General features: G+C 34.8%; 3 protein-coding genes and 21 non-coding genes across 26 annotated transcripts; 2 read left to right on the top strand and 22 right to left on the bottom strand.

The window, feature by feature from the left end:
• Nucleotides 1-334: 334 nt before the first annotated feature.
• On the bottom strand, nucleotides 335-4668 carry LOC111795395 (transcription factor GTE6-like). Of its 2 annotated transcripts, none has more exons than XM_023677807.1 (9): nucleotides 4569-4668; nucleotides 3735-3860; nucleotides 3023-3238; nucleotides 2613-2690; nucleotides 2038-2262; nucleotides 1795-1893; nucleotides 1598-1656; nucleotides 974-1124; nucleotides 335-863 (listed from the first exon to the last, which is right to left on the bottom strand). In XM_023677807.1, exons 2-9 carry the CDS (start codon nucleotides 3852-3854, stop codon nucleotides 657-659), a joined length of 1155 nt encoding a protein of 384 aa, XP_023533575.1. In that variant the 5' UTR covers nucleotides 3855-3860; nucleotides 4569-4668; the 3' UTR covers nucleotides 335-656. The 2 variants fall into 2 exon arrangements, with proteins under 2 accessions (XP_023533575.1, XP_023533582.1); XM_023677814.1 differs by having other exon boundaries at nucleotides 657-863; nucleotides 4573-4656.
• A 3381-nt stretch (nucleotides 4669-8049) lies between these two features.
• Nucleotides 8050-10802, top strand: LOC111805469. Its single transcript, XM_023690578.1, has 2 exons — nucleotides 8050-8191; nucleotides 10042-10802. Exons 1-2 carry the CDS (start codon nucleotides 8119-8121, stop codon nucleotides 10677-10679), a joined length of 711 nt encoding a protein of 236 aa, XP_023546346.1. The 5' UTR covers nucleotides 8050-8118; the 3' UTR covers nucleotides 10680-10802.
• A 261-nt stretch (nucleotides 10803-11063) lies between these two features.
• Nucleotides 11064-11153, bottom strand: TRNAY-GUA. The gene is given in 2 exon segments: nucleotides 11064-11099; nucleotides 11117-11153. It is a non-coding gene; the product is annotated as a tRNA-Tyr (tRNA).
• An 82-nt stretch (nucleotides 11154-11235) lies between these two features.
• On the bottom strand, nucleotides 11236-11326 carry TRNAY-GUA. The gene is given in 2 exon segments: nucleotides 11236-11271; nucleotides 11290-11326. It is a non-coding gene; the product is annotated as a tRNA-Tyr (tRNA).
• An 85-nt stretch (nucleotides 11327-11411) lies between these two features.
• TRNAY-GUA lies at nucleotides 11412-11501 on the bottom strand. Its single transcript is given in 2 exon segments — nucleotides 11412-11447; nucleotides 11465-11501. It is a non-coding gene; the product is annotated as a tRNA-Tyr (tRNA).
• Nucleotides 11502-11586: 85 nt separating this feature from the next.
• TRNAY-GUA lies at nucleotides 11587-11676 on the bottom strand. Its single transcript is given in 2 exon segments — nucleotides 11587-11622; nucleotides 11640-11676. It is a non-coding gene; the product is annotated as a tRNA-Tyr (tRNA).
• An 85-nt stretch (nucleotides 11677-11761) lies between these two features.
• Nucleotides 11762-11851, bottom strand: TRNAY-GUA. Its single transcript is given in 2 exon segments — nucleotides 11762-11797; nucleotides 11815-11851. It is a non-coding gene; the product is annotated as a tRNA-Tyr (tRNA).
• Nucleotides 11852-11936: 85 nt separating this feature from the next.
• On the bottom strand, nucleotides 11937-12026 carry TRNAY-GUA. Its single transcript is given in 2 exon segments — nucleotides 11937-11972; nucleotides 11990-12026. It is a non-coding gene; the product is annotated as a tRNA-Tyr (tRNA).
• An 85-nt stretch (nucleotides 12027-12111) lies between these two features.
• On the bottom strand, nucleotides 12112-12201 carry TRNAY-GUA. The gene is given in 2 exon segments: nucleotides 12112-12147; nucleotides 12165-12201. It is a non-coding gene; the product is annotated as a tRNA-Tyr (tRNA).
• An 85-nt stretch (nucleotides 12202-12286) lies between these two features.
• Nucleotides 12287-12376, bottom strand: TRNAY-GUA. The gene is given in 2 exon segments: nucleotides 12287-12322; nucleotides 12340-12376. It is a non-coding gene; the product is annotated as a tRNA-Tyr (tRNA).
• An 85-nt stretch (nucleotides 12377-12461) lies between these two features.
• On the bottom strand, nucleotides 12462-12551 carry TRNAY-GUA. Its single transcript is given in 2 exon segments — nucleotides 12462-12497; nucleotides 12515-12551. It is a non-coding gene; the product is annotated as a tRNA-Tyr (tRNA).
• Nucleotides 12552-12636: 85 nt separating this feature from the next.
• TRNAY-GUA lies at nucleotides 12637-12726 on the bottom strand. Its single transcript is given in 2 exon segments — nucleotides 12637-12672; nucleotides 12690-12726. It is a non-coding gene; the product is annotated as a tRNA-Tyr (tRNA).
• Nucleotides 12727-12811: 85 nt separating this feature from the next.
• TRNAY-GUA lies at nucleotides 12812-12901 on the bottom strand. Its single transcript is given in 2 exon segments — nucleotides 12812-12847; nucleotides 12865-12901. It is a non-coding gene; the product is annotated as a tRNA-Tyr (tRNA).
• An 85-nt stretch (nucleotides 12902-12986) lies between these two features.
• Nucleotides 12987-13076, bottom strand: TRNAY-GUA. The gene is given in 2 exon segments: nucleotides 12987-13022; nucleotides 13040-13076. It is a non-coding gene; the product is annotated as a tRNA-Tyr (tRNA).
• An 85-nt stretch (nucleotides 13077-13161) lies between these two features.
• TRNAY-GUA lies at nucleotides 13162-13251 on the bottom strand. Its single transcript is given in 2 exon segments — nucleotides 13162-13197; nucleotides 13215-13251. It is a non-coding gene; the product is annotated as a tRNA-Tyr (tRNA).
• Nucleotides 13252-13336: 85 nt separating this feature from the next.
• On the bottom strand, nucleotides 13337-13426 carry TRNAY-GUA. The gene is given in 2 exon segments: nucleotides 13337-13372; nucleotides 13390-13426. It is a non-coding gene; the product is annotated as a tRNA-Tyr (tRNA).
• Nucleotides 13427-13511: 85 nt separating this feature from the next.
• TRNAY-GUA lies at nucleotides 13512-13601 on the bottom strand. The gene is given in 2 exon segments: nucleotides 13512-13547; nucleotides 13565-13601. It is a non-coding gene; the product is annotated as a tRNA-Tyr (tRNA).
• Nucleotides 13602-13686: 85 nt separating this feature from the next.
• On the bottom strand, nucleotides 13687-13776 carry TRNAY-GUA. Its single transcript is given in 2 exon segments — nucleotides 13687-13722; nucleotides 13740-13776. It is a non-coding gene; the product is annotated as a tRNA-Tyr (tRNA).
• An 85-nt stretch (nucleotides 13777-13861) lies between these two features.
• TRNAY-GUA lies at nucleotides 13862-13951 on the bottom strand. The gene is given in 2 exon segments: nucleotides 13862-13897; nucleotides 13915-13951. It is a non-coding gene; the product is annotated as a tRNA-Tyr (tRNA).
• Nucleotides 13952-14036: 85 nt separating this feature from the next.
• TRNAY-GUA lies at nucleotides 14037-14126 on the bottom strand. The gene is given in 2 exon segments: nucleotides 14037-14072; nucleotides 14090-14126. It is a non-coding gene; the product is annotated as a tRNA-Tyr (tRNA).
• Nucleotides 14127-14355: 229 nt separating this feature from the next.
• On the bottom strand, nucleotides 14356-14445 carry TRNAY-AUA. The gene is given in 2 exon segments: nucleotides 14356-14391; nucleotides 14409-14445. It is a non-coding gene; the product is annotated as a tRNA-Tyr (tRNA).
• An 85-nt stretch (nucleotides 14446-14530) lies between these two features.
• TRNAY-AUA lies at nucleotides 14531-14620 on the bottom strand. Its single transcript is given in 2 exon segments — nucleotides 14531-14566; nucleotides 14584-14620. It is a non-coding gene; the product is annotated as a tRNA-Tyr (tRNA).
• An 85-nt stretch (nucleotides 14621-14705) lies between these two features.
• Nucleotides 14706-14795, bottom strand: TRNAY-GUA. The gene is given in 2 exon segments: nucleotides 14706-14741; nucleotides 14759-14795. It is a non-coding gene; the product is annotated as a tRNA-Tyr (tRNA).
• Nucleotides 14796-19278: 4483 nt separating this feature from the next.
• Nucleotides 19279-23130, top strand: LOC111777744 (protein IQ-DOMAIN 1-like). Of its 2 annotated transcripts, none has more exons than XM_023657466.1 (6): nucleotides 19279-19798; nucleotides 20068-20145; nucleotides 20230-20541; nucleotides 20993-21220; nucleotides 21929-22048; nucleotides 22139-23130. In XM_023657466.1, exons 2-6 carry the CDS (start codon nucleotides 20071-20073, stop codon nucleotides 22865-22867), a joined length of 1464 nt encoding a protein of 487 aa, XP_023513234.1. In that variant the 5' UTR covers nucleotides 19279-19798; nucleotides 20068-20070; the 3' UTR covers nucleotides 22868-23130. The 2 variants fall into 2 exon arrangements, with proteins under 2 accessions (XP_023513234.1, XP_023513229.1); XM_023657461.1 differs by having other exon boundaries at nucleotides 19280-19798; nucleotides 20056-20145.
• Nucleotides 23131-23370: the final 240 nt, after the last annotated feature.

The following is a 23370-nucleotide window of genomic DNA, read 5'->3' on the forward strand; positions in this document are numbered from 1 at the left end:
TAAAACATGTTCATACACTTTAATTTTGTATCTCATAGATCCTTAACTTATTCAACGTTTTTTTGTGTACCTGTTAGACATAAAATTGTGAGGCTAAGTTCCTATTGACACGAAATCAATTTGGTCTTTTAGGTTATAATTAAAAATGTGGAGCCTTGATTGATATCTCACCCGAACCTGAACCTCACTTAAGGTTTGATGAAGCAAAAAGACAATTGAAAAGAATGTTCAAATTAGAGATAGCCTAAAAGATGGTCATGACGAGTGTAAGATTATGGCGTTAAGAAGTTAGTAAACTCCAAAAGAAGCTAGCATTTCTCTATTACACTCCGGATTTGATTTCAAGCATAACATCATCAATTTGATCTCGAACTTACTCGACAATTTCACAGTTCAAAAGCAAGTTTGCCCGTTCGGAATACAACGAACGACGAAAAGTCTTAACTACACAAGAAAAAAAAATATGACATGTATGGGGTTAGCTTGTTACTAAGATCTTGTTGACATGAGATCTTCACATAGACACTGATCACTTGCAGCATGCTAAAGAACCAAGCAACTAAGAGCCAAAATCTAACTATGTGCACACACAAGAACAAAAAATCAGTGATGCTTCAGCTTCAAAGGTGGAAAATTTTGGCATCGGCTATTGTATCTCAAGAAGAGGGCTTTTTATTAGGTTTTTTCTTGGCTGTTCTGGCTATAGCATCGCAAATCTCTTTTTTTCTTTTGCTGTTACTGTTGGTATTATTGCTGTTTGTATGGTTCTGGTTGTTGCCACCGCCCGTGCTCGCCGAGCTCTTAGCATGAACTTCGAGGGCATCCTTAACGAAAAACTTTAACCTCCACAGGGTAGTTTCACTCTACATGATGCAGCAATAAACTCAATTAATCGTTACGTCATCGAAAAGTCACACGAAAGGAGCAAAGGGAGCGAGGAAGCGTAGCGCATTGCGATAATGTAAATTACAACCTGTGCATCGATATCGAGATCGACCTCCACGGCAGTGGCTTGAAAACTTGGGTTAGTTTCTGCAACAATCTCCAACGCTTTGCAGAGATCTTCTGGAGACAATTTGGTGAGGGCTGCTCCAAGCTTTCTCTTTTCTTCAGTTGATATTTTTCTGAACCATACATTGATGGTATCAGTCCACTCTATCTATTGAGTGCAAGTCATTTTCTAATGTCAAAAGCCAATTAACCTCAAGCACAAAATATAATGACATATCACTGGTAAAAGTTTTATATGGGGGCGTGCAACTCGTGCTAGTCAAATTCAAATACGTCAAAAGGGACCAACTCGACCAAATTCTGAATATCCTATGGAATAGGTAGGAGGGGAGGTTTGGATTGGAGAATAAGGGCTTTGTGCCTTAGACGGTCTTGTATTTCTCTTTGTGCACATAAGCCTGACATCCCTATTGTATATGGTCCAACGAGGGTGTGCTCTCCCTGTCTCGGTTTGAGTTTAGAGAAAGGAACCGAGCTGTGGTGTGGAGACAAGTTATGTAGTAATGTGATTGTGCAATTATACCAATCATTGTACCAGAAAACAACTTCGAAAGCTGCGTTTGCAATAACAAAAGAGAGAATGAACCTGCAGTTTTGCACGACTAGTTCTCGAAGCTCTTCCAGTTGCATATCTACCTCGTAAATCTGAAAACAGTTCATTATCCATGTTTAAACAATCTATTGCTTTTCCCATATAAGATAATAGGAAAGCAAAGGAAGTAGGCTATCTCCAGACAAACTTTCTCAAGATAGCTAAATCCTAGGAAAAAGGAGACAGCACACCTCATTACTTATGTCCCTAGCCATTTTTGCTTGAGCAGCCTCCTGAGCAAGCTGCATATCCAACAGCGCTTCCGCTTCCTCCTCTTCTCGTCTCTTTTCCTGGAAGGTGAGATCGTTTTAGAATTTCGACCATATTTTACCAGTTCTTTCAACCAAATGAAACCATCTTTCTCTCCCAGGCACCATGAATTGAATAAGGAATATTGATCCATTTAAGAACTGTTCTCAAACTAAACAAGTTACCTCTTCAGTGACTTTAGGCAGAAGTTGAAGCCATTTCTCCTCGAACTTTTCGAGCAAAGTCTTGGCCATGACATGAACATCACTTCTCTCTTCATTATATTTCATTGCATTCTTGAAGACTAATCTCATATCAGAACATATCTCTCTCACATTCTTATATCCAGTACCATCCTTAGCCTCCATTTGATTTTTAATTGTGCTGAAGTCCATTGGCTTGTCAATTACCTAATGAATACAATACATATGTTACCTGAAGGATTATTCTAAAACCTAAATGATGCTAAAGTTTGCTAAACAATGCTCACGACTATTCGTATAAGAAGCTACCCTTGTTATAATACTCGTGCCTTATACATTTGAGGTAAGTGTGTACAAGATCGATACAAATACTCCATTTCTAAGATCGGGGACTCCAGCCAAAAATATAGTTATGCGTAACCCAAATACCTTATTGTATCAAATGAATCTAATATCAATTAAAAAGCTAGATATTCAAGTTTCAAGGCATAGGACAGCACAAAACTAATATATACAGCATTTAATATACATTTATTTGATAGGGATATCGACCTCACCTCATAATAGTCGTGTAATCGAAGACCTTCCACATCCACTGGCTGCATAAAAGGCCAAGCCCACTTATGCTGTGATAACTGAAAATCAAGGGAGAAATATGTCGAAATGTGGCAGCTGTAGCAGTACGTTTTCAAATAACCCACTCCAAAGTGGTAATATTATATCATCAAAGTTCTTTTGATCAAACAGAATTGTTTATGATGACAAAGACACTTAATTTAGTGCAATGACAAGTTCGCCAGTACTAAGCCAATCCCCAATGTGAATGAGCGAACGCATGAATTTCTTAAGAAGCAACCAGAAAGTTCAACATCAGAAAGGCACCCGATGATGCGATAGCATGCAAAAACGAATGAAGGCAAACAACTAGCAATAGAGTAAGAAAAAAAATTGCCAGGGAGTTGATAACCTGACGCAAAATTGTCCCGAACTGCCGCATGAGTTCTTGCATTCTCTTTGCAGCTGCAGCTTCTCTGCGAGCTGCATCTTGCTGCTGCTTTTTAAGACTTGGAATATGTCTTTCCTTATCCTTATCCTTTACAACAGAGCTACCTTTACTACCGTTTGGCTGCTTCTTTTTCAATGTCAAATAGAACTGTTCTATCTCATTCACGTTTTGCTCAAGCTGCAAGGATAAAAGAAAGCTCAGATTTGATGAACTTGACGATAAAAAGGATTTTTGTAATCCTTATAGTTTGGGGACGTAAAGTGATTAGACTTGACATCAGTAGTTTGAAATTCAACAGAACTCCTAAGATTTGAATCTTATTCTAGATGATCTGTCTAGTAATTGTTGTTGTTAAAAATTCGATAAAGATATGAGACGAAATCTGCCCATATGTGGTATTTTACTGCCATGATGAATAGTAATCTTTCCTCCACTCAATTGTTCCTATCCCTTCCTTGTCATACATGTCAAATTACGGAGGCTATCATGCCACCTCTTAAATTGTAATTCAATGTTTTCGTCCCAATCATTAACGATACTAAAAATGTATTTTAAGGAATACAAAAGTATTCCCAAGATTTCATCTATTTTATGTTGATAACACCTAGCAAACAGTAAAACTGCATAATTAGGTCTGCCAATGCTTTTAGGTTAATGGTATATCATGTTTTACCTTGTCGACCTTCAGAAAAATCTCATCGACTTGATGCCTAAAGCCATCCACTTCTGCACCAACAGTATCTCCCACAACAAAATTACTGGCATCTGCAAATGCTGCATCCATGGGATCCATCTAACTCTGTACAACAACATTTGGTAAAAATGATCAACAAGGCAGCTTTTCGGCATGAAACCCATTGAAACGTAATGGTTCTTTAAGATTACACACAAAAAAATAATAAGATGAGGCAAATCTTAGGAAGAGTATAATAAGAACAACAAATTAGAACTTCTAGAAAGAGATTATTCACAGAGATCCGTTTTTATTCAGAATCTTTCCATTTTTAAAGAAAATAAGAATAAACAACGCGAAATTTCCTCACTGCAGATAGAACCCTAGCCCTACCTTTTGAATCTCATACACGCGATGAACGAATTAAGCAACTAAATAAGAATCATCACAAACTATAAATATGAAATCAAGCAAGAAAATCATGCAATTGATGAAACAGGATGAAGCAATTGATTATAAAGTAAAGAACAAACTGGATTTTCTTATTGCATTACCGTAGCACTAATTTTTCTCCAAAAAACAATGCAAATAACCCCCAAGTTAAATGGTGAGCTACTCTACTTCTATGTAATCTAACTTCTATCAAGAGTATAATAAAAACGCGATACGTTCCACATGGATTGATCCTAGCTTTTCCAGTGTCCAATAATCCATAGAAATCCATACATTAGAACGAAGAGATTTGGAAGTCGTGTTCAAAGGCATTCAATAAAACATGGAATAACGAAGTTCAATGCTCTGGATGAGAGAAGAGTTAAAGTGTTTGAGAATTACCTACGGATTCGAGGAAGAAGAAGAAGACGCTAGTTCGATATGAACAGTCCTCCTTGCTCTCAAAAACCGGACCTTGGATTCCAAAGGGGAATTTGGTCTCTTAAACTGATTCTTTTTTTTTTTTTTTTTTTTTTTTTTTTTTTTTTTTTTTTNTAAGACGAAATTGAAATTTTAATAAATAATATTATTTGAATTTTTACTCTACACGAGACAAAATTTATATTTTTAGAGAACTCAATTTAATTTTAATTCCATTTTCTAATTAATATAAATATATACCACTAATTAAAAGATTAGAAGTTTGAAGACGAGTTGATTTTCATTTTAATTTTTTATAAAAAAAATTATTTTTTTTTTGTAGGGATAGGAATACAAATTTGGATCAGCTCCCTGTAATCAAATATTTTAATACATATTTATTTATAAATTGTTAATATAATAGAAATTATATTCAAAATTGAAATTATCCGATAAGGAGTTTTTTAAAACGAATATTTTTTAAAGACAAAATTAATGAATTTTTTTTTTTAATTTTACATTTTATCGCAAAAATATCGTGAATTTTTTAAAATTTAAATAATATCCTAAACTTTTAAAAAAATCTACAATATTTTTAAACTTTAAAACTAAATTAAAAAACTATTTTTAATATTAATTTTGAAAATATGTTAATATTTTATTTAAAAAATAGAAATAAACTTTCAAAATGGTTTCAAAATTTTCCTTTTAATAAAAAATATTTTTTAATTTTCAAAACTTTAGTTAAAACCCTTAAACTTAAAAAAACAAAAATTAAATAAACTTTTAATTTTTCTTTAAAAATTAAAAATAAACAAAAAACAAATTTTAACTTTAAAAAAAAAATAAAAAATAAATACACTTACCAATTTTAAATACTTTTAATTTTTCTCTAAACATAAAAAATAAAAATAAAAAACAAATTTTAACTTTTTAAAAAAATAAAAAAAAATAAACTTACTAATTTTTTAACAGTTTTCATTAAAAAAAAACAAATTTTAACTTTTTTTAAAAAATAAAAATAAATACACTTACCAATTTTAAATACTTTTAATTTTTCTTTAAAAAAAAATTAAAAAAAAAAACAAATTTTAACTTTTTTAAAAAAGAAAAAAAAAATACACTTACCAATTTTTAACAGTTTTTATTAAAAAAAAAAACAATTTTTAACTTTTTTAAAAAATAAAAAAAATACACTTGCCAATTTTTTAACAGTTTTTATTGAAAAAAAAAACAAATTTTAACTTTTAAAAATATAATAAAAAAAATACACTTACCAATTTTAAATACTTTTTCTTTAAAAATAAAAAATTATATATAAAAAAAAAAATTAACTTTTCTAAAAAAATTTAAAAAATACACTGACCAATTTTTTTAACAGTTTTTTTAGAAAAGTTAAATTTTTTTTTTTTTTTTAAGTCAAAGCGTATTAATTCAATTTGATACTTTTTAAACAATATTAAAAGTTAAAAAAAATATTCAAATATTCTTTTTTAAATCAATTTTCATCCAAAACTAATGTAAAAAAACTCTTCTAGATAACATCTTATTGTTTTTATATCATCGAGATAATTTAGAGTTATAAATCAATTTGAGTGTAAAATATCTAAAATGCTCTCAGATGAAATACTATAATTTATACAAAAATATAAGAAATAAAATAATAATTACAAAAATGTAAAGAAGGGAAACCAAGCTAAACACCACGAATCGGAAAAGCCAAGCAGCCAGGACTCACTCACGCACGAGCTATACAACTAGAAGCCGCCTTAGCCAACACTCTAACCAGAACCGACCTATACCTGAGAGCCCTAATCAGGCTCCATGGACTCATTTCTCCGCCGGTACCGTCGGCGGCAACAGTTGCCGCCGCCTCCCCCGGAACCACGCGGAACATCGGCGCCGGTGCCAGCCGAGCCTGTCTCCTCCGAATCTCGCTCAGTTCTGTTCTCGACGGAGTTCTCGTTAATCCAATCAACGCCATCGGCCTCCTCAAACTACTCCGCTGATATCCGAAACCACCGATTACAGGCGATGAAAACGATTTCGACCGAAAGCTCTGGTTTCGCATAAACAACTCCGAGTTACTTCGGAAACTCCGCCCTTCCGCATCAGAATCTTTATCTCGGAGAGATAGAGATCCAGCGTCCAATATCTTCCCGCAGAAAACGATTTCACTAGGCGGCGATGAGGAACTTGTTCTCTGCTTCAAATCGGTGCAGAATTCAAACAGATCGTGGTAGGACGGAGAGCGACATGGCGTATCCACATCATCTGGTTCGTGAATTGGAAAATCGCGGAGAGAGAGATCGTCTGCATCGTCGTCGATCAGATCCAAAACTTCCAAATTGTTCTCCACAGACGCCATTGAAATGCAAAATTCTTTCTGCTGCGAAAATTACAGTGAAATGAAAGATGAGATGAGGTTAGAGTTGCTGGAGATGCATTAAATAAAGGGAGAAATAGGAAGGAGGAGGATGCTTCCTCTTGGAGGTTGGATTTGATCCGCCATGGTTTTTAATTAATTTTGTTCTTCCACAGATGAATTTTGAACTAAACCGTGTTGCCAAGTACCCTAAACGAAGACCTTCTAGAAACGGAGGTAAGAGAGTTTCTAAATAAATAAATAAATAATACTAGGTGCATTCTATTAAAAAAAAAAAAAAATTATGCTAAATTATATATATATATATATATATATATATAATTTTTTTCTTCTAGAAACTATATTTAATATTTTTAATTTATGAGTATTAATAAAATTACAACTATATATATATATATATACATACATATATATATATATACATACATATATATATATATATATATATAATATTGTCAATGTCTTGCAATTTTTAACAATTACGTAGTGATCTTCTAGAATTCATTATTTATACTTTATTTTGTAATGATAAACACTTTTCTTTTATATATGCCTGTGATTATTATTATTTAATTAAATGTTATTTTAGTTGACTTATTTTTAAATTTTATTTAAATTTTTGTAATTTTAATATTTAAATTTAATGATTTCATTTTCAAAAAAAATTGATATTGGATTCTAGTTAAAGTTTTCAAAATTTTATTTTAATGTAAATTATTTTATATTTTATAAATTTTAGGTTGTGTTGCAAAATATTATTATTATTTTTATTATATATCTAATTTTGTTAAAATTAAAATTAAATAAAAGTACACATCAAGTATACCTATTAAAGTTGAATAAAATTTAAAATAAAAGGAGGAGAATGATAATTTAATATTATTATTATTTTTTAATTTTGGGTTTATAAATTTATCCAAATTGAAACAAATATTTTATATAGCCTTATAAATTAACGATGATTTACTAATTTTTTTAAAATAAAAAATTAAAATTCTACTGGATACTTGTTGTAGGATTAAATTGGGCTTGACTGGGCCATATTGGGCCGAGTGGCCCATTATAGATTGTAAGAAAAACCGCGAGATTACATCTTGTAGCTTCGAAGCAGACACCAGTAAGGGAAGAGGTTTTTGCTCCTGCAGAATGACGAGGGCGGCTCTCTTTCAGTTGCTACGATCACAATCCAAGAATCTCTCGCAGAGAAATCTCCATTCAGGTATCGTTTTCCTTTCCTCTTCCATTTTTCAATCCCTCTCTGAAAATTAGGAGATTTGTTCTTTCTCGAGTTTGTAATTCGGTAGTTTTCATGGTTTCAGTGTAGTAAAGAATGTAAAGATTTCGTGCTTGCGTCCATTTAATACGTTCAGAATGGATGATTTTTGCTCTTTTGTTTTCGGAAATGATTTCAAATTTGGATTAGACGATCCATTAATGAAATTATATGCCCTGAAACTTGCTTGCGTATCTTCTAAGATGAGGGATCTTGAATAAGCTCATCTTAGATCTCGGATTTGAGATAAATTTTAGCTGAAGAATTATGTATGCTGGGAGTTTGCCTTTTCTACCGCTAGGAATCACTATCACCAACAGTTCTGTGTTCACTTGTTGGATATAGAATCTGGGGATTCTTGCGAAACTAGGTTTTTGTTTGTTTTTTTGTTTTTATAAAGAAAATCGTTGGATGTTCGAACATTTGATCTCTTGGCAGAGTGCATGTATGTTTTAATAGTTGAAGTATGCTCGAGCTGGTATTTGTACAAGTCTTTAATTTAATATCTACATGAAAGCCCACAGCTAGCCCATTCTAAAATGCTTATGCTAGGGGAGGTTTCGACACCCTTATAAGGAATGATTCGTTCATCGCAGTATGTATTTGGTCTAATCTGGTTGAAAGACTTGCTTGTCATGACTAGCTAGCTTGTTTGGTTCCATCCTTTCGACGTGATGGTCTTGCATCGCGTTCTCGGGTTCACCTTAGTGTTGCCCGGGAACTTTCCTTTTGTGCACCTAATGCCCTGAAGAATTAAGTGATACAACAAGTTAGAAAAGATAAAAGAAGTAAGCAAATAGTTAAAAGAATGCAAAATTTATTCGAGTATTTCTGGTGGTTTATTAACTCAACTTTCTTTAGATACTCAGTTCTTTCATTTGTTCTTGAAAAGAGAAATTAAAAGAAATTCAGCACTAAAAATATTCTTACTGGGTTTGGTGCAAGATTTTCATTGGAAAACTCGTATGAAGATTACCTCTGTTTGAAGGAGGAGGTAGAATCGACCTTATTCGAGCGGATTTTCTCCGATTTCCTTGTCTATTCATTATTAGAATTTTAGAATCAATTGATGAGCTCTAATCTACTGTAAGAGCTAAAAGAGAAGGGGGTTTGCCACTTGTGCAAAAGTTCGGTTTTCCTTTCGGAAGCTTCGAATTAGTTACCTTTACAGGAGAAGTCGCTCTCATCTTTTGAATATAAGTCGATCTGTAGATTTCATCTTGGAAAGGGAACTTTCAGAGGAAATTTATTGTTGCTAAATATGACATCGCTTATGGCGAAACTTCATTTTTGTCACTTATTTTTTCTCCTCTTCCTCGTTTATGTGGCCCTCTTACTTGAGGGTAACTTGACGATCCTTTTCTAACGACAACCGAATATCTTCACAAACTCTTGGAAGAGTTTCCGTAATCTTCAATTTAATATTGAGATGTTTCACGAAATTTTCGTTAAAATAATGATGGTTTTCGAACTCAACTTATAAGCAGCCTATCGATGTCTAGAATGAGGTGAGACGAGGTAGGTGAAAACAATTCTCCGAGGTCGATATTATCTTCTCTGTAGGTTCGTAGTCTATTAACTTCGCTTGTTGTCTGTTTCAATCTACAGCAGTAACTGCACAGGAATTCTTGTTGATATCTATCCTTTAACAGTCCATCTCTTATTTATTAATTATGTTGGATTTGCTTCACTTACCTGTTCTGGTTCTAGGTTCTTGACATGATACCAAAACAAGAAAATTTAGAATCTATAACAGAGCTTTATCACCCTCATTAGTAAGTTTTCTTTTGCATCAGGTTATCATCTTCAAAGTTCATCTGCGTTGATCGATAAAACTTGTGGACGCACGAGCAGCTTTGTTTCGCGTCTGAGTGCAGTTCAGAAGAGATGGGCATCTCAAGCTACAACAAGAGAGGATGAAAGCAAGATCAGCATTGGACCACGCAGAGGACAAGAAGGCGAGGAAGATGAAAAGGATGTTGCTTATGTCGGACCAATCTCGTCGACCATCAAGAAAGTTAAGCTTCTATCTCTATCTACATGCTGCCTCTCCGTGTCGCTTGGCCCGGTCATAACCTTCATGACATCCCCTGACATGAATGTCATCCTGAAAGGTGCTGTTGCTTCAACTGTAATATTCTTCAGCGCTACCACCACCGGGGTGCTTCACTGGTTCGTGAGCCCTTACGTTCATAAAATTAGATGGAAACCAGGTTCAGACAGTTTCGAGGTCGAGATTATGTCGTGGCTGGCAACGTACATTCCTCGAACAATCCGGTTTGCAGATATTCGACCACCCGAAACCAATCGTCCTTTTGTGACATTCAAGGCTAATGGGAGCTTCTACTTTGTAGACCAAGAGCACTGCCAGAACAAGGCATTGTTGGCCAGACTGACTCCTCAGCAACAGGAGTCGGCTTTTAAAAACTTGTAATTGCGTGAGAGATTTTTCTTTTCTTTTTTCACTGAGTTGAACGCCAATGAGATGGCTGAACTGATGTCATAAATTTGCTCCAAACAATTGAGTTTTAGAACACAATTTATTTGCGTATTCGATAAAAGTAGAGTTTTCTAAAGCAATGATTTTAAGTAGAAAAATTAAAATATCCGATCGGCGAGAGATTTGAACCAGCTACCTAAGGATAACTTAAGGATAATTGGTTATATCACAACTACAGTCCTCTTACTCGGTTACATTACAACTACAGTCCTCCGCTCTACCAATTGAGCTAAGGTCGGGTATGAGTTTGTCCAAGACAAAAGAACGATTTAATTAAATTTAAGAAGACATAAATTTTAAAGTAGAAAACTTAAAATTTCCGACCTACCGGATTTGAACCAGCCATCTAAGGATTAACTGTTACATCACAACTACAGTCCTCCGCTCTATCAACTGAGCTAAGGTCGGGTATGAATTTGTCCAAGACAAAAGCAACAATTTTAATGCAATTTAGGAAGACAATGCATAAATTTTAAGTAGAATAATAACTTCCAACCTGCCGGATTTGAACCAGCGACCTAAGGATAATTGGTTACACCAACAACTACAGTCCTCCGCTCTACCAACTGAGCTAAGGTCGGGTATGAATTTGTCCAAGACAAAAGCAACAATTTTAATAAAATTTAGGAAGACAGTGCAGAAATTTTAAGTAGAATAATTAAAACTTCCGACCTGCCGGATTCGAACCAGCGACCTAAGGATAACTGGTTACACAACAACTACAGTCCTCCGCTCTACCAACTGAGCTAAGGTCGGGTATGAATTTCTCCATGACAAAAGCAACGATTTTAATGAAATTTAGGAAGACAATGCATAAATTTTAAGTAGAATAATTAAAACTTCCGACCTGCCGGATTCGAACCAGCGACCTAAGGATAACTGGTTACACAACAACTACAGTCCTCCGCTCTACCAACTGAGCTAAGGTCGGGTATGAATTTCTCCATGACAAAAGCAACGATTTTAATGAAATTTAGGAAGACAATGCATAAATTTTAAGTAGAATAATTAAAACTTCCGACCTGCCGGATTCGAACCAGCGACCTAAGGATAACTGGTTACACAACAACTACAGTCCTCCGCTCTACCAACTGAGCTAAGGTCGGGTATGAATTTCTCCATGACAAAAGCAACGATTTTAATGAAATTTAGGAAGACAATGCATAAATTTTAAGTAGAATAATTAAAACTTCCGACCTGCCGGATTCGAACCAGCGACCTAAGGATAACTGGTTACACAACAACTACAGTCCTCCGCTCTACCAACTGAGCTAAGGTCGGGTATGAATTTCTCCATGACAAAAGCAACGATTTTAATGAAATTTAGGAAGACAATGCATAAATTTTAAGTAGAATAATTAAAACTTCCGACCTGCCGGATTCGAACCAGCGACCTAAGGATAACTGGTTACACAACAACTACAGTCCTCCGCTCTACCAACTGAGCTAAGGTCGGGTATGAATTTCTCCATGACAAAAGCAACGATTTTAATGAAATTTAGGAAGACAATGCATAAATTTTAAGTAGAATAATTAAAACTTCCGACCTGCCGGATTCGAACCAGCGACCTAAGGATAACTGGTTACACAACAACTACAGTCCTCCGCTCTACCAACTGAGCTAAGGTCGGGTATGAATTTCTCCATGACAAAAGCAACGATTTTAATGAAATTTAGGAAGACAATGCATAAATTTTAAGTAGAATAATTAAAACTTCCGACCTGCCGGATTCGAACCAGCGACCTAAGGATAACTGGTTACACAACAACTACAGTCCTCCGCTCTACCAACTGAGCTAAGGTCGGGTATGAATTTCTCCATGACAAAAGCAACGATTTTAATGAAATTTAGGAAGACAATGCATAAATTTTAAGTAGAATAATTAAAACTTCCGACCTGCCGGATTCGAACCAGCGACCTAAGGATAACTGGTTACACAACAACTACAGTCCTCCGCTCTACCAACTGAGCTAAGGTCGAGTATGAATTTGTCTAAGACAAAAGCAACAATTTTAATAAAATTTAGGAAGACAATGAAGAAATTTGAAGTAGAATAATTAAAACTTCCGACCTGCCGGATTCGAACCAGCGACCTAAGGATAACTGGTTACACAACAACTACAGTCCTCCGCTCTACCAACTGAGCTAAGGTCGGGTATGAATTTGTCCATGACAAAAGCAACGATTTTAATGAAATTTAGGAAGACAATGCATAAATTTTAAGTAGAATAATTAAAACTTCCGACCTGCCGGATTAGAACCTGCAACCTAAGGATAATTGGTTACAAAACAACTACAGTCCTCCGCTCTACCAACTGAGCTAAGGTCGAGTATGAATTTGTCCAAGACAAAAGCAACAATTTTAATAAAATTTAGGAAGTCAGTGCATAAATTTTAAGTAGAATAATTAAAACTTCCGACCTGCCGGATTTGAACCAGCGACCTAAGGATAACCGGTTACACAACAACTACAGTCCTACGCTCTACCAACTGAGCTAAGGTCGGGTATGAATTTCTCCAAGACAAAAGCAACAATTTTAATAAAATTTAGGAAGACAGTGCAGAAATTTTAAGTAGAATAATTAAAACTTCCGACCTGCCGGATTCGAACCAGCGACCTAAGGATAACTGGTTACACAACAACTACAGTCCTCCGCTCTACCAACTGAGCTAAGGTCGGGTATGAATTTGTCCATGACAAAAGCAACGATTTTAATGAAATTTAGGAAGACAATGCATAAATTTTAAGTAGAATAATTAAAACTTCCGACCTGCCGGATTAGAACCAGCGACCTAAGGATAACTGGTTACACAACAACTACAGTCCTCCGCTCTACCAACTGAGCTAAGGTCGGGTATGAATTTGTCCAAGACAAAAGCAACGATTTTAATGAAATTTAGGAAGACAATGCATAAATTTTAAGTAGAATAATTAAAACTTCCGACCTGCCGGATTTGAACCAGCGACCTAAGGATAACTGGTTACACAACAACTACAGTCCTCCGCTCTACCAACTGAGCTAAGGTCGGGTATGAATTTGTCCAAGACAAAAGCAACGATTTTAATGAAATTTAGGAAGACAATGCATAAATTTTAAGTAGAATAATTAAAACTTCCGACCTGCCGGATTTGAACCAGCGACCTAAGGATAACTGGTTACACAACAACTACAGTCCTCCGCTCTACCAACTGAGCTAAGGTCGGGTATGAATTTGTCCAAGACAAAAGCAACGATTTTAATAAAATTTAGGAAGTCAGTGCATAAATTTTAAGTAGAATAATTAAAACTTCCGACCTGCCGGATTCGAACCAGCGACCTAAGGATAACTGGTTACACAACAACTACAGTCCTCCGCTCTACCAACTGAGCTAAGGTCGGGTATGAATTTGTCCAAGACAAAAGCAACGATTTTAATGAAATTTAGGAAGACAATGCATAAATTTTAAGTAGAATAATTAAAACTTCCGACTAACTGGTTACACAACAACTACAGTCCTCCGCTCTACCAACGGAGCTAAGGTCGGGTATGAATTTGTTGAAGACAAAAGCAACGATTTTAATGAAATTTAGGAAGACAATGCATAAATTAAGTAGAATAATTAAAACTTCCGACCTGCCGGATTCGAACCAGCGACCTAAGGATAACTGGTTACACAACAACTATAGTCCTCCGCTCTACCAACTGAGCTAAGGTCGGGTATGAATTTGTCCAAGACAAAAGCAACGATTTTAATGCAATTTAGGAAGACAATGCATAAATTTTAAGAAGAATAATTAAAACTTCCGACCTGCCGGATTCGAACCAGCGACCTAAGGATAACTAGTTACACAACAACTATAGTCCTCCGCTCTACCAACTGAGCTAAGGTCGGGTATGAATTTGTCCAAGACAAAAGCAACGATTTTAATGCAATTTAGGAAGACAATGCATAAATTTTAAGAAGAATAATTAAAACTTCCGACCTGCCGGATTCGAACCAGCGACCTAAGGATAACTGGTTACACAACAACTACAGTCCTCCGCTCTACCAACTGAGCTAAGGTCGGGTATGAATTTGTCCAAGACAAAAGCAACGATTTTAATAAAATTTAGGAAGTCAATACATAAATTTTAGCCCGCAACCGAGTAACACAAATAGCTAGGACAAACCACATTAAGAAATTAGAAGCTTAAATCCTTATTTTTCACCTATTGTTTTAATATTAAAGATGAAATTAGCAATTTAACGTGAATTTAATCATAGTTTATCGATAATTAACATTTATTAATTCTCTTCCTTTCAATAATTTAACCCCAAAAAAACAATTCTAACAAAATAAAATCAACCAGTTTGTACAAAAAATAAAATAAAATAAAATAGGAGAAAAGGAAATACCTTATAGAAAAATTGTCGCATCAGGCGAACTTGGCTTGGTCTTCAACCCGCCATTGCATTTTAAAAATCTGCCTCCGTCTGTTCTTCTAGAAGGCCAGCACAACCAATAAAATACTCCCTCTCTCTCTCGCTCTCAATTTGCTGCAATGCCCTATAAGAAATTGATGATTCTTCAATTTGAATTCCATCATTTATCTTGAATTTGCATTTTGTCTGAACTCAGAAATGATAGTTGCTAAAGAATCTTACAGAGGAGAAGAAGATGCCTCCATCGATCTCTCAGATGATAGGTATCCACACGATGAAGAAGCGGAAGAAACTCTCTCGCTGTGCGACCTTCCAGGTTACAGCGATGAATCAAAATGCGATGATTACTCCAAGCAGGATCAGAGCGCTTCGTTCGACAACGAAGATACATTGTTCGAGTTTTTCAGCGACGATTTCTCTGTTTCTGATTCAGCATATTCTGGATCTGATAGCATAATCTTCTGCGGGAAACTGATTCCTTATAAACAGCCGTGCGATTCACAAAACAAAGGAAGAATCGCATCGGAGAAAATTTCCGGAAAGAATCGTCAATTTCGTACGAAATCACAATCGTTCGATGCGAGAAAATCGCCTACGATTGACGCAAGAGGTCGCGAGATCACTTATGCGAGAGCGAAGAGAGGAGTTAAAAACTTCGATTCGCTTTCCATTTCACTACCGAAGAATCCGGAGTACATCAAACGAAAGAGATGCTGTAAATTGAAGAAATACGACTTACAGGCGGAGAGAGCGATGATACTGCAATCGTCGCCGACGAAATCGCGTTGGTTCTTGTTTCTGTTTGGTAGCGCGAGGTTGCCGAAGGAGATGGAACTGAGTGATATGAGGACAAGGCAACGACGGAGCAGTCGGCCGGCAATGTTCCGGTCGCCGGAGGAGAGGAAAGTTGCAAGAGGAAGAAGTGGAAAGAAGACGACGGTTCATGAGTTGTGGAAGGTTCTCAAGGCTCTGGTAATGGGCTGCAGAAGCAATGATCAAAACGCCGCCGTAAAGGGTTCGTTCCGTCCATTCCAGTCTTCTGATGCTGGAAAGTCGATTTTGTAGATGCTTTTTACATATCTTCTAATACAAAAATTACTCTTTTATCTACTTTTTTTTTTTCTTTTAATTTGTTTCTTTGTGCAANGTTAAACATAATATTATATAGTAAAAGGTTTTAATTTCAGTAAATTAATATTCGTTGAAAAAAAAAATCTTAATATGATATTTTCCCCATTTTAAAATGATGATTAAAGCAAATTGATGTTATTAATTATTAAAAAAGTGACACTTCATGAAATATTTTGTAAACCAAATACAATTATTTCATAAAATAATTAAACCCTTTTTGTCATGTTCGGGTGAGAGATTAAGCTCGTATGTATTGTCTTTAAGAGTCATTTTCGAGTCTGAAATACTTATTGAAATAAGATTTAGGTCAACGTTTTCATAGAAATAGTTCTTTAAAATTGTTTTACTTTACTAAATTAACGTCATTTTTTTATTCAAAAGAATGACTTATACGTGTAAACATCATTTAACCATAATTTTCTTAACACTAGTTCGAGAACAAAAACGTAAAATTATTTGATTAACAAATTAAAAAAAAAAAAAAAAATCCTAATTCTCAGTCCTAATTATTTTATAAAATAATTAAATTCATTTAGTCATATCTGTGAGAGATTAAACTCGAATGCATTGTTCCCATGGATCATTCTCCAAGCTGGAATACTCACGAACAAAATTTAGGTCAATATATTTCGAGAATAGTCCTTAAAAACTATTTTATTTTACTTAATTAACGCTATTTTTTTTAAATTTTATAAATATTTATTTTAACGTATACACATCATTTAACTATAAATTTTTTTAAGACGAGTTTGAAAACATCGCATAAAACAATTTTTAAGTTCTTAATTCTTAATACTCCCCTTTAAATTCAAACCTTTAATCCCAATTTCAATTTAAATTTTGTCAAAGTATGAACCCAAAATATAAGTTTAATCAATCAAAATTGAATGAAAAATTTAGCTAAAAAAGAAAAAAAAATTAAACTAAANAAAAAAGTATTTTCGAAAAAAATAAAATAAGACCCAAAAGGTCCGGAATTTAAAAATAAATAAATAAATTGTCAACTATAATTTATTTCGAATTGTCGGTATTGCTAAGGAGTGGAATATTAAAATATATATATATATATATTTGTTAAGAAAACAAAGGAAAAGGGAAAGACGAGTTTGCCACCACCGCTAAACAATTGGACGAAGCCTCCAATTTCTGTCTTTCATGCAGACATAAAATACAATTTATTCCCAATTTGTCAATTATTAATTTGCATTACTTGCAGCTTATTCTACAATAATTTATTTTAATAAATTTGAACTATAAATTTGTTTATTTATTTATTTATTTTTAAAATAAATATAATTCTACAAACCAAACAATAAACAAGAAGCAATATCTCATTAATAATTTGAATATATGGAAATTGCACAAATTAAAAATTAATTATAAAAAAACCCACAAATTTTACACACAAAAATAGCTTCGTTCAAATTATATCAATTTTGTTTCCATCGTAACATTAAAATTAAATATATAATATTTAGAGAATATAGTGTAATAATTAATTATATAATATATTTTTAATATCCGTCCCTTAATATTTTATTATGATTTGATTAACAGTATATTTTATCTTATTTTTACAATTGAGTTAGTTTATATTTTCTTCTTATTTTTAGGTATTAGTTGGTAGTTTGTATCCTATTTAAAGTTGTAAACATTAATGAATATCGGACATTTGATGTCACCTACAGACTTTCAATTTCATTTCTATTTCTCATTCTTGACAAAGTAAAAAGAGGTAAGATAACTTCTCGATTTAAAAGTAAAAACAAAAACATTTATTTAGATCATAAATTTGTAAAAGAAAATGGAATGTCAAGATATTAAATTCATTCAAGGTGTGGGCCCCATCTCTCTTTAATGTCACTGCTATAATAATAATAATAATATCTGCCTTATCTTGATGGATAAGACGTGCCCGAAACAATAGGGAGGGAGAGGGACAAATTCGATGGTAAAAAATAAATTTCACTGTTTTTACTTAGTTGAATTATTTATTCACAAATGGTAAAAAAAAATAAGCCTTACGAATATGGCAACTTGAGTATCATATGATTAATTAATTAATATATGATATTTGAACCGTGATTTTGAAAGTTATTATTTATGTATTTTAAATATGCAATTATATAATTATACAAGAAGAAAATTAAAAATGGAGAATTAATAAAGTGAAAATAATACCCAAAATTATATTCTAAAAAAGACTTGTAACGGAAACGCCGTCGTTTAATCAATGCAGTCACTTGGAGGTGTGACGTGGGGCAGATGCCATGCATTTATTATTTATATATTTTTAGTTCAATATTATAATAGTTTTAAATAATTATAAAAATAATTGAATTTACTTATATAAAGCCAATAAATAAATTATATTATCAATAAATATACCGTACTTCGAAGACAGAGAGGTACACAAGCGTGGGATGCCAAACCACCCCAATCAGACATTCAAACTTGTAATCGAGCCCTTAATTTTCTCAACCATCGGCTAACCCCGTTGCACACAAGGTCATCCAAATCTTAACTAATTCTCACAGGATCGACTAACTTTCAGATATGTTTGGTAGATATTTGATAAAAATCTAATAGAGGTATATATAGTAGATATTTTGTAAATATCTGATATTGATATATTTAATAGATTATATATTTGTATTATGTACTGTTGTACATAACTGAAGTCATCAAATAAAACCTTTATCTCTTCTGTTTTTTGTGTTCATCTTGATCGAGTGTGTACATTGTTGAACGACCCTAACGCTCCTAACAAATTTAACTCGTAGAACCTAACACATGACTACGTAATATAAACATAATTTAATTAAGGCAAAAAATAGAAATAATTATTATTATATTAGAAGCAAACAGGTTGATGCTTTCTTAAATAAGACGTTACATAAGGCAAAAATAGGAAGGAATAGACAAAAGCATCATTTTCTAAATTTTGTTTTTTTTTTATTTAATAAAGACATCGCATAATTACCTCTCTATCCCATTTATTTACCCCTTTTCCGTGTGCAATGGGGGCAATGGCTATAATTTAACATTAAAGCAATGGAACTTTTTGGTAGTTTCAGAAACTGATAACAAAAGGCAACGTGGCAAGTCCTGATTGGTCATGTCCCCACAAAACTACTTCTACTTGGTGTACACGTCAAGACCTCATCATGATTTCCCTCCAAAAGTTTTACCGGACGACGACGGCGGAGAAGACGGCGGCGACAGCGATGGGCACGGTGACACAACTTGGGTTTTGTTTTGTTGCTCCGTTTGCCTTGCCGCTATGCTGTTAAAATAATAATAAGAATCACACACAACCCACTCGGTCTACTACTACTACTACTACTTTTCTTTTCCCAACGCCCTACGCTCCTCTCTCTCTCTCTCTCTAACCTCGAGATCTGGCCCTTCTCTCTCTAATGGAGGTTGCTGTGTTCGTTGCGTATCAGTTTTTTTAGGATCTAAGAGAGAGAAAGCTCCTGAGATTCAGAGGAGAAATGGAGATTTTGTGCTGAGGTATTTTAATGGCGGATTGCTTCTACTTGTCCATTTATGAACTTCTTCTTCTTCATCTTCTTTGAATTTTTCTGGATTTTGCCTGTAAATCTCCTTTTCCAAATGAATTAGTTTATCTTCGGAATGTTGGAGTTAGGTGATCTTCAATTGGATGTTTTCGGCTCTCTTCAGTTTAGATCTGTTGGATTCTTCCGGTTTTTTGTGTTCTTAATGAGTTCTTAATGAACTATTTTATTCATTTATTTGTTGATATTCAGATGATTGAATAGGAAATGGGGAAGAAGGGAGGCTGGTTTTCTGCTGTGAAGAAAGCATTTGCTCCAGAATCAAAGGATAAGAAAGATCAGGTTCTAATTTCTATAGATTTTTGTTTTCGGAAGTGTTCTTCTAAGATTCTGGACTGAGAGTTTGCTAATGATTTTCGTTACTAGAAAGCTAACAAAACAAAGAAAAGATGGTTTGGGAAGCCAAAGAAATTGGAGACAGTGGCATCTGGGGAGCCAGCGCCATTGGAAGTGTCTATTCTACCTATTGAGGAAGTGAAACTAGCTAATGCAGAGAATGAACAGAGCAAACATGCTTACTCTGTTGCCATTGCCACTGCAGTCGCTGCGGAGGTGGCGGTTGCAGCGGCTCAGGCAGCGGCCGAGGTCGTTAGACTCACCACCCGCCCTTGGTACTCCGGGAAATCTAAGGAAGAAATAGCAGCCATCAAGATCCAGACTGCATTCCGTGGCTATATGGTAAGCAATCTCTTTCACTTTTTTCCTGCAAGAATTGTTGGCACTGTTTGTAAGATATAGCTGTTTAGAAACTATTCACTACTTTTCAAACTGTTCTTTTGGATAGAATTTGATTGAAATAGCCATTAACTTGAGAGCATATTTTGTTTAAGACAAGTACAAATCAAACAATTCAAGATTCTTAAAACAAAACATCAATAACAACAGAATGCACAAATCAAACTACCTTTTTGCTATGAATTGAGTACTTTTTGCTATGAATCACATAAACCTAACTTCAATGCAGGCTTTGAATGTGTCATTTAATGGTCTACAGAGTGTTAAAAAAGAGTCATTTAAAGTGATGAACTGACCTGACCTGCTTTCTCTGTAGTGGCCCCTTTAGGAATTTGGGGCATTAAATATGGTATTGAAGAGATTGGTTTTTTAATGGGGATTTTGTATGGCTTAGGCTAGGAGGGCCCTGCGAGCATTAAGAGGGTTGGTGAGGCTGAAGTCATTGATACAAGGCCAATCTGTTAAAAGGCAAGCAACATCCACATTAAGATGCATGCAGACTCTTGCTCGAGTGCAGTCACAGATTCGTGCTAGAAGACTTAGATTGTCGGAGGAGAATCAGGCTCTTCAGAGACAGCTCCAACAAAAACATGAAAGAGAGCTCGAGAGATTAACTGTTTCTGTAAGTTTTCACTGTTCTCTTCTGCAAATTCCTCGCATTTTGGTTTCTTTTACATAATCCAAGTGTTTAGGGCAGTTTTTATAGGACTTTTGTAAGAGACGAAGTTCACTGCTAGGCAGAGGTTAGCTTTGACCCATTACGTATCGTTGTTTGCCTCACGGTTTTAAAACGCGTGTGTTCGGGAGACATTTTCATACCAAAACGCATTTGTTAGGCAGAGGTTTCCACACCCTTATAAGAATTGTTTCGTTCTCCACTCCAAACGATGTGAGATCTCACAACTTTGACCTTATCCAGTGTAGTAAAGCGATTCACTCAATTCAGCTGACCCTACAATATTTAATATTAGGAAACTCTTAGGATAGTTACTATTCCAAGTGGGTAGCAAGTAGGTCATGTTCCTTTTTCTAGTGCCCCTTTCTAATGGGAGTTTTTAAACCATTAAGGGTTCTAGTTGACTTCAGACCATTTCAATCCGTCTAAGATGTTGAGTCCTCCCATATTTTGTTCCGTTCTCAAGTCCTAATTTATGTAGTCTTGTTTCGGTAGTAGACCAATTTGTTAACATTCCTCCGAGCCATGAATGTGGCTTGTATAGTATAAAACCATAACGTAAAGGGCATATATGTATGTATTAGTGTTTGCATGTGTTCCTAATCCTTGTGTTCATACTATGGAGAAGAATTGAAGTTTTGATGTTTCAATTAGGCAAACAATGAATGGGATGATAGTACCAAATCAAAGGAGCAAGTTGAAGCCAGATTAGTTAACAGGCAAGAAGCAGCAACAAGAAGAGAAAGGGCGTTGGCTTATGCTTACTCTCATCAGGTTCAATTCATTTCCGTTTCTTGCTGATTTGATTATCATCTTCATGCTCTGATCACTGATTTTCATTCTCCTGGTCGTTTTCCTCAACAGAAGTTATGGAATAATTCTTCAAAATCTGAAAATCCTACATTCATGGACCCCAACAATCCCCACTGGGGATGGAGTTGGTTAGAGCGATGGATGGCTGCTCGTCCATGGGAGACCAAAAGCACTGTCGATTACCACGATCGTGGCTCTGTCAAGAGCGCGATCAGCCATGCAACGTCAATTGGAGACATTGCAAAATCTTACGCCCGTCGTGATTTCAATCTCGACATCAAGCCTTTTCCAAGGACTCCGACGAGCCATAATACGAGCCGTGCACCAAGTCGCCAATCGCCGGCGACTCCTACGAAGGCGCAATCGTCGCTATCTGCAGGAAGAAAATTGAAGCCAGCAAGTCCAAGAGGATTAGGCTGGGGCGGAGACGACGATTCCAGAAGCGGATTGAGCGTCAAATCGGAGCGGTTCCGGCGACGTAGCATCGCCGGATCATCGGTGAGGGACGACGAAAGCTTCACTAGTTCGCCGTCGGTTCCAAGCTACATGGCGTCCACAGAAGCAGCTAGGGCTAGGTCCCGCTTGTCGAGTCCGATGGGAATAGAGAAGACGACAGCAACTCCGGAGAAAGAAGCGGTGAGTGGCGGCGCAAAGAAGCGGCTCTCATTCACCGCCTCGACGGCGACGGTGAGGAGACACTCTGGTCCACCGAAAATAGACGCTACTCCGATCAAGAATGTTGCAGCGACAGAGAGAGATTTTACCGGCGAGAGCAGATAGTTGAAGAAGATGGATTTGGTAGCGATTTTAAATCATCGTTCTTTAATTTCTTTCTTTTTTTTTTTTCTTTTTTCTTGAAGGCAGGAAAATGGTGAATAAAAGCTGTTCATGTAAATGGAATTGTGCTTTGTTTGGCTGCGGACTTCTTTTTTATTTTTTTTTATTTTTATTTTATGTATATTTAAACTGTCAGGTTATTTTATTTTCTAGTGTTTGTATGATCCTATTGTAAATGCAATGAATTTAATTTTTTTTTTCTTTCAGTTTTATAATCTCTTAGTGTTATTGATTGTGTTTAAACCTATCTCACTCTATTTCATTTATGTATTCTCACTAAAAAAAATTAGTTTCCATTATTAAAATTTTAATTTTTTAAAATTATGTTTAATATTATATTATATTTTTGCATATAAAATATTATTAAATTTATCATCAAATTTTTTTTTTTAATATGAATTATATTAACAAATGAAAATTATCCATTAAAAAAGTTTCTTGGAATG

Source organism: Cucurbita pepo, chromosome LG01, assembly GCF_002806865.2.
Source record: "Cucurbita pepo subsp. pepo cultivar mu-cu-16 chromosome LG01, ASM280686v2, whole genome shotgun sequence".
NCBI lineage: Eukaryota > Viridiplantae > Streptophyta > Magnoliopsida > Cucurbitales > Cucurbitaceae > Cucurbita > Cucurbita pepo.

Coding starts and splice junctions, on each gene's coding strand:
- LOC111777744 (XM_023657466.1), top strand. CDS start 20,071: ATGGGGAAGAAGGGAGGCTGGTTTTCTGCTGTGAAGAAAGCATTTGCT. Junction 20,146..20,229: donor CAAAGGATAAGAAAGATCAG/GTTCTAATTTCT, acceptor TTTCGTTACTAG/AAAGCTAACAAAACAAAGAA. Junction 21,221..21,928: donor TCGAGAGATTAACTGTTTCT/GTAAGTTTTCAC, acceptor TGTTTCAATTAG/GCAAACAATGAATGGGATGA.
- LOC111795395 (XM_023677807.1), bottom strand. CDS start 3,854: ATGGATCCCATGGATGCAGCATTTGCAGATGCCAGTAATTTTGTTGTG. Junction 1,894..2,037: donor TGCCTAAAGTCACTGAAGAG/GTAACTTGTTTA, acceptor CTCACCTTCCAG/GAAAAGAGACGAGAAGAGGA. Junction 864..973: donor ATCTCGATATCGATGCACAG/GTTGTAATTTAC, acceptor TGCATCATGTAG/AGTGAAACTACCCTGTGGAG.
- LOC111805469 (XM_023690578.1), top strand. CDS start 8,119: ATGACGAGGGCGGCTCTCTTTCAGTTGCTACGATCACAATCCAAGAAT. Junction 8,192..10,041: donor GCAGAGAAATCTCCATTCAG/GTATCGTTTTCC, acceptor CTTTTGCATCAG/GTTATCATCTTCAAAGTTCA.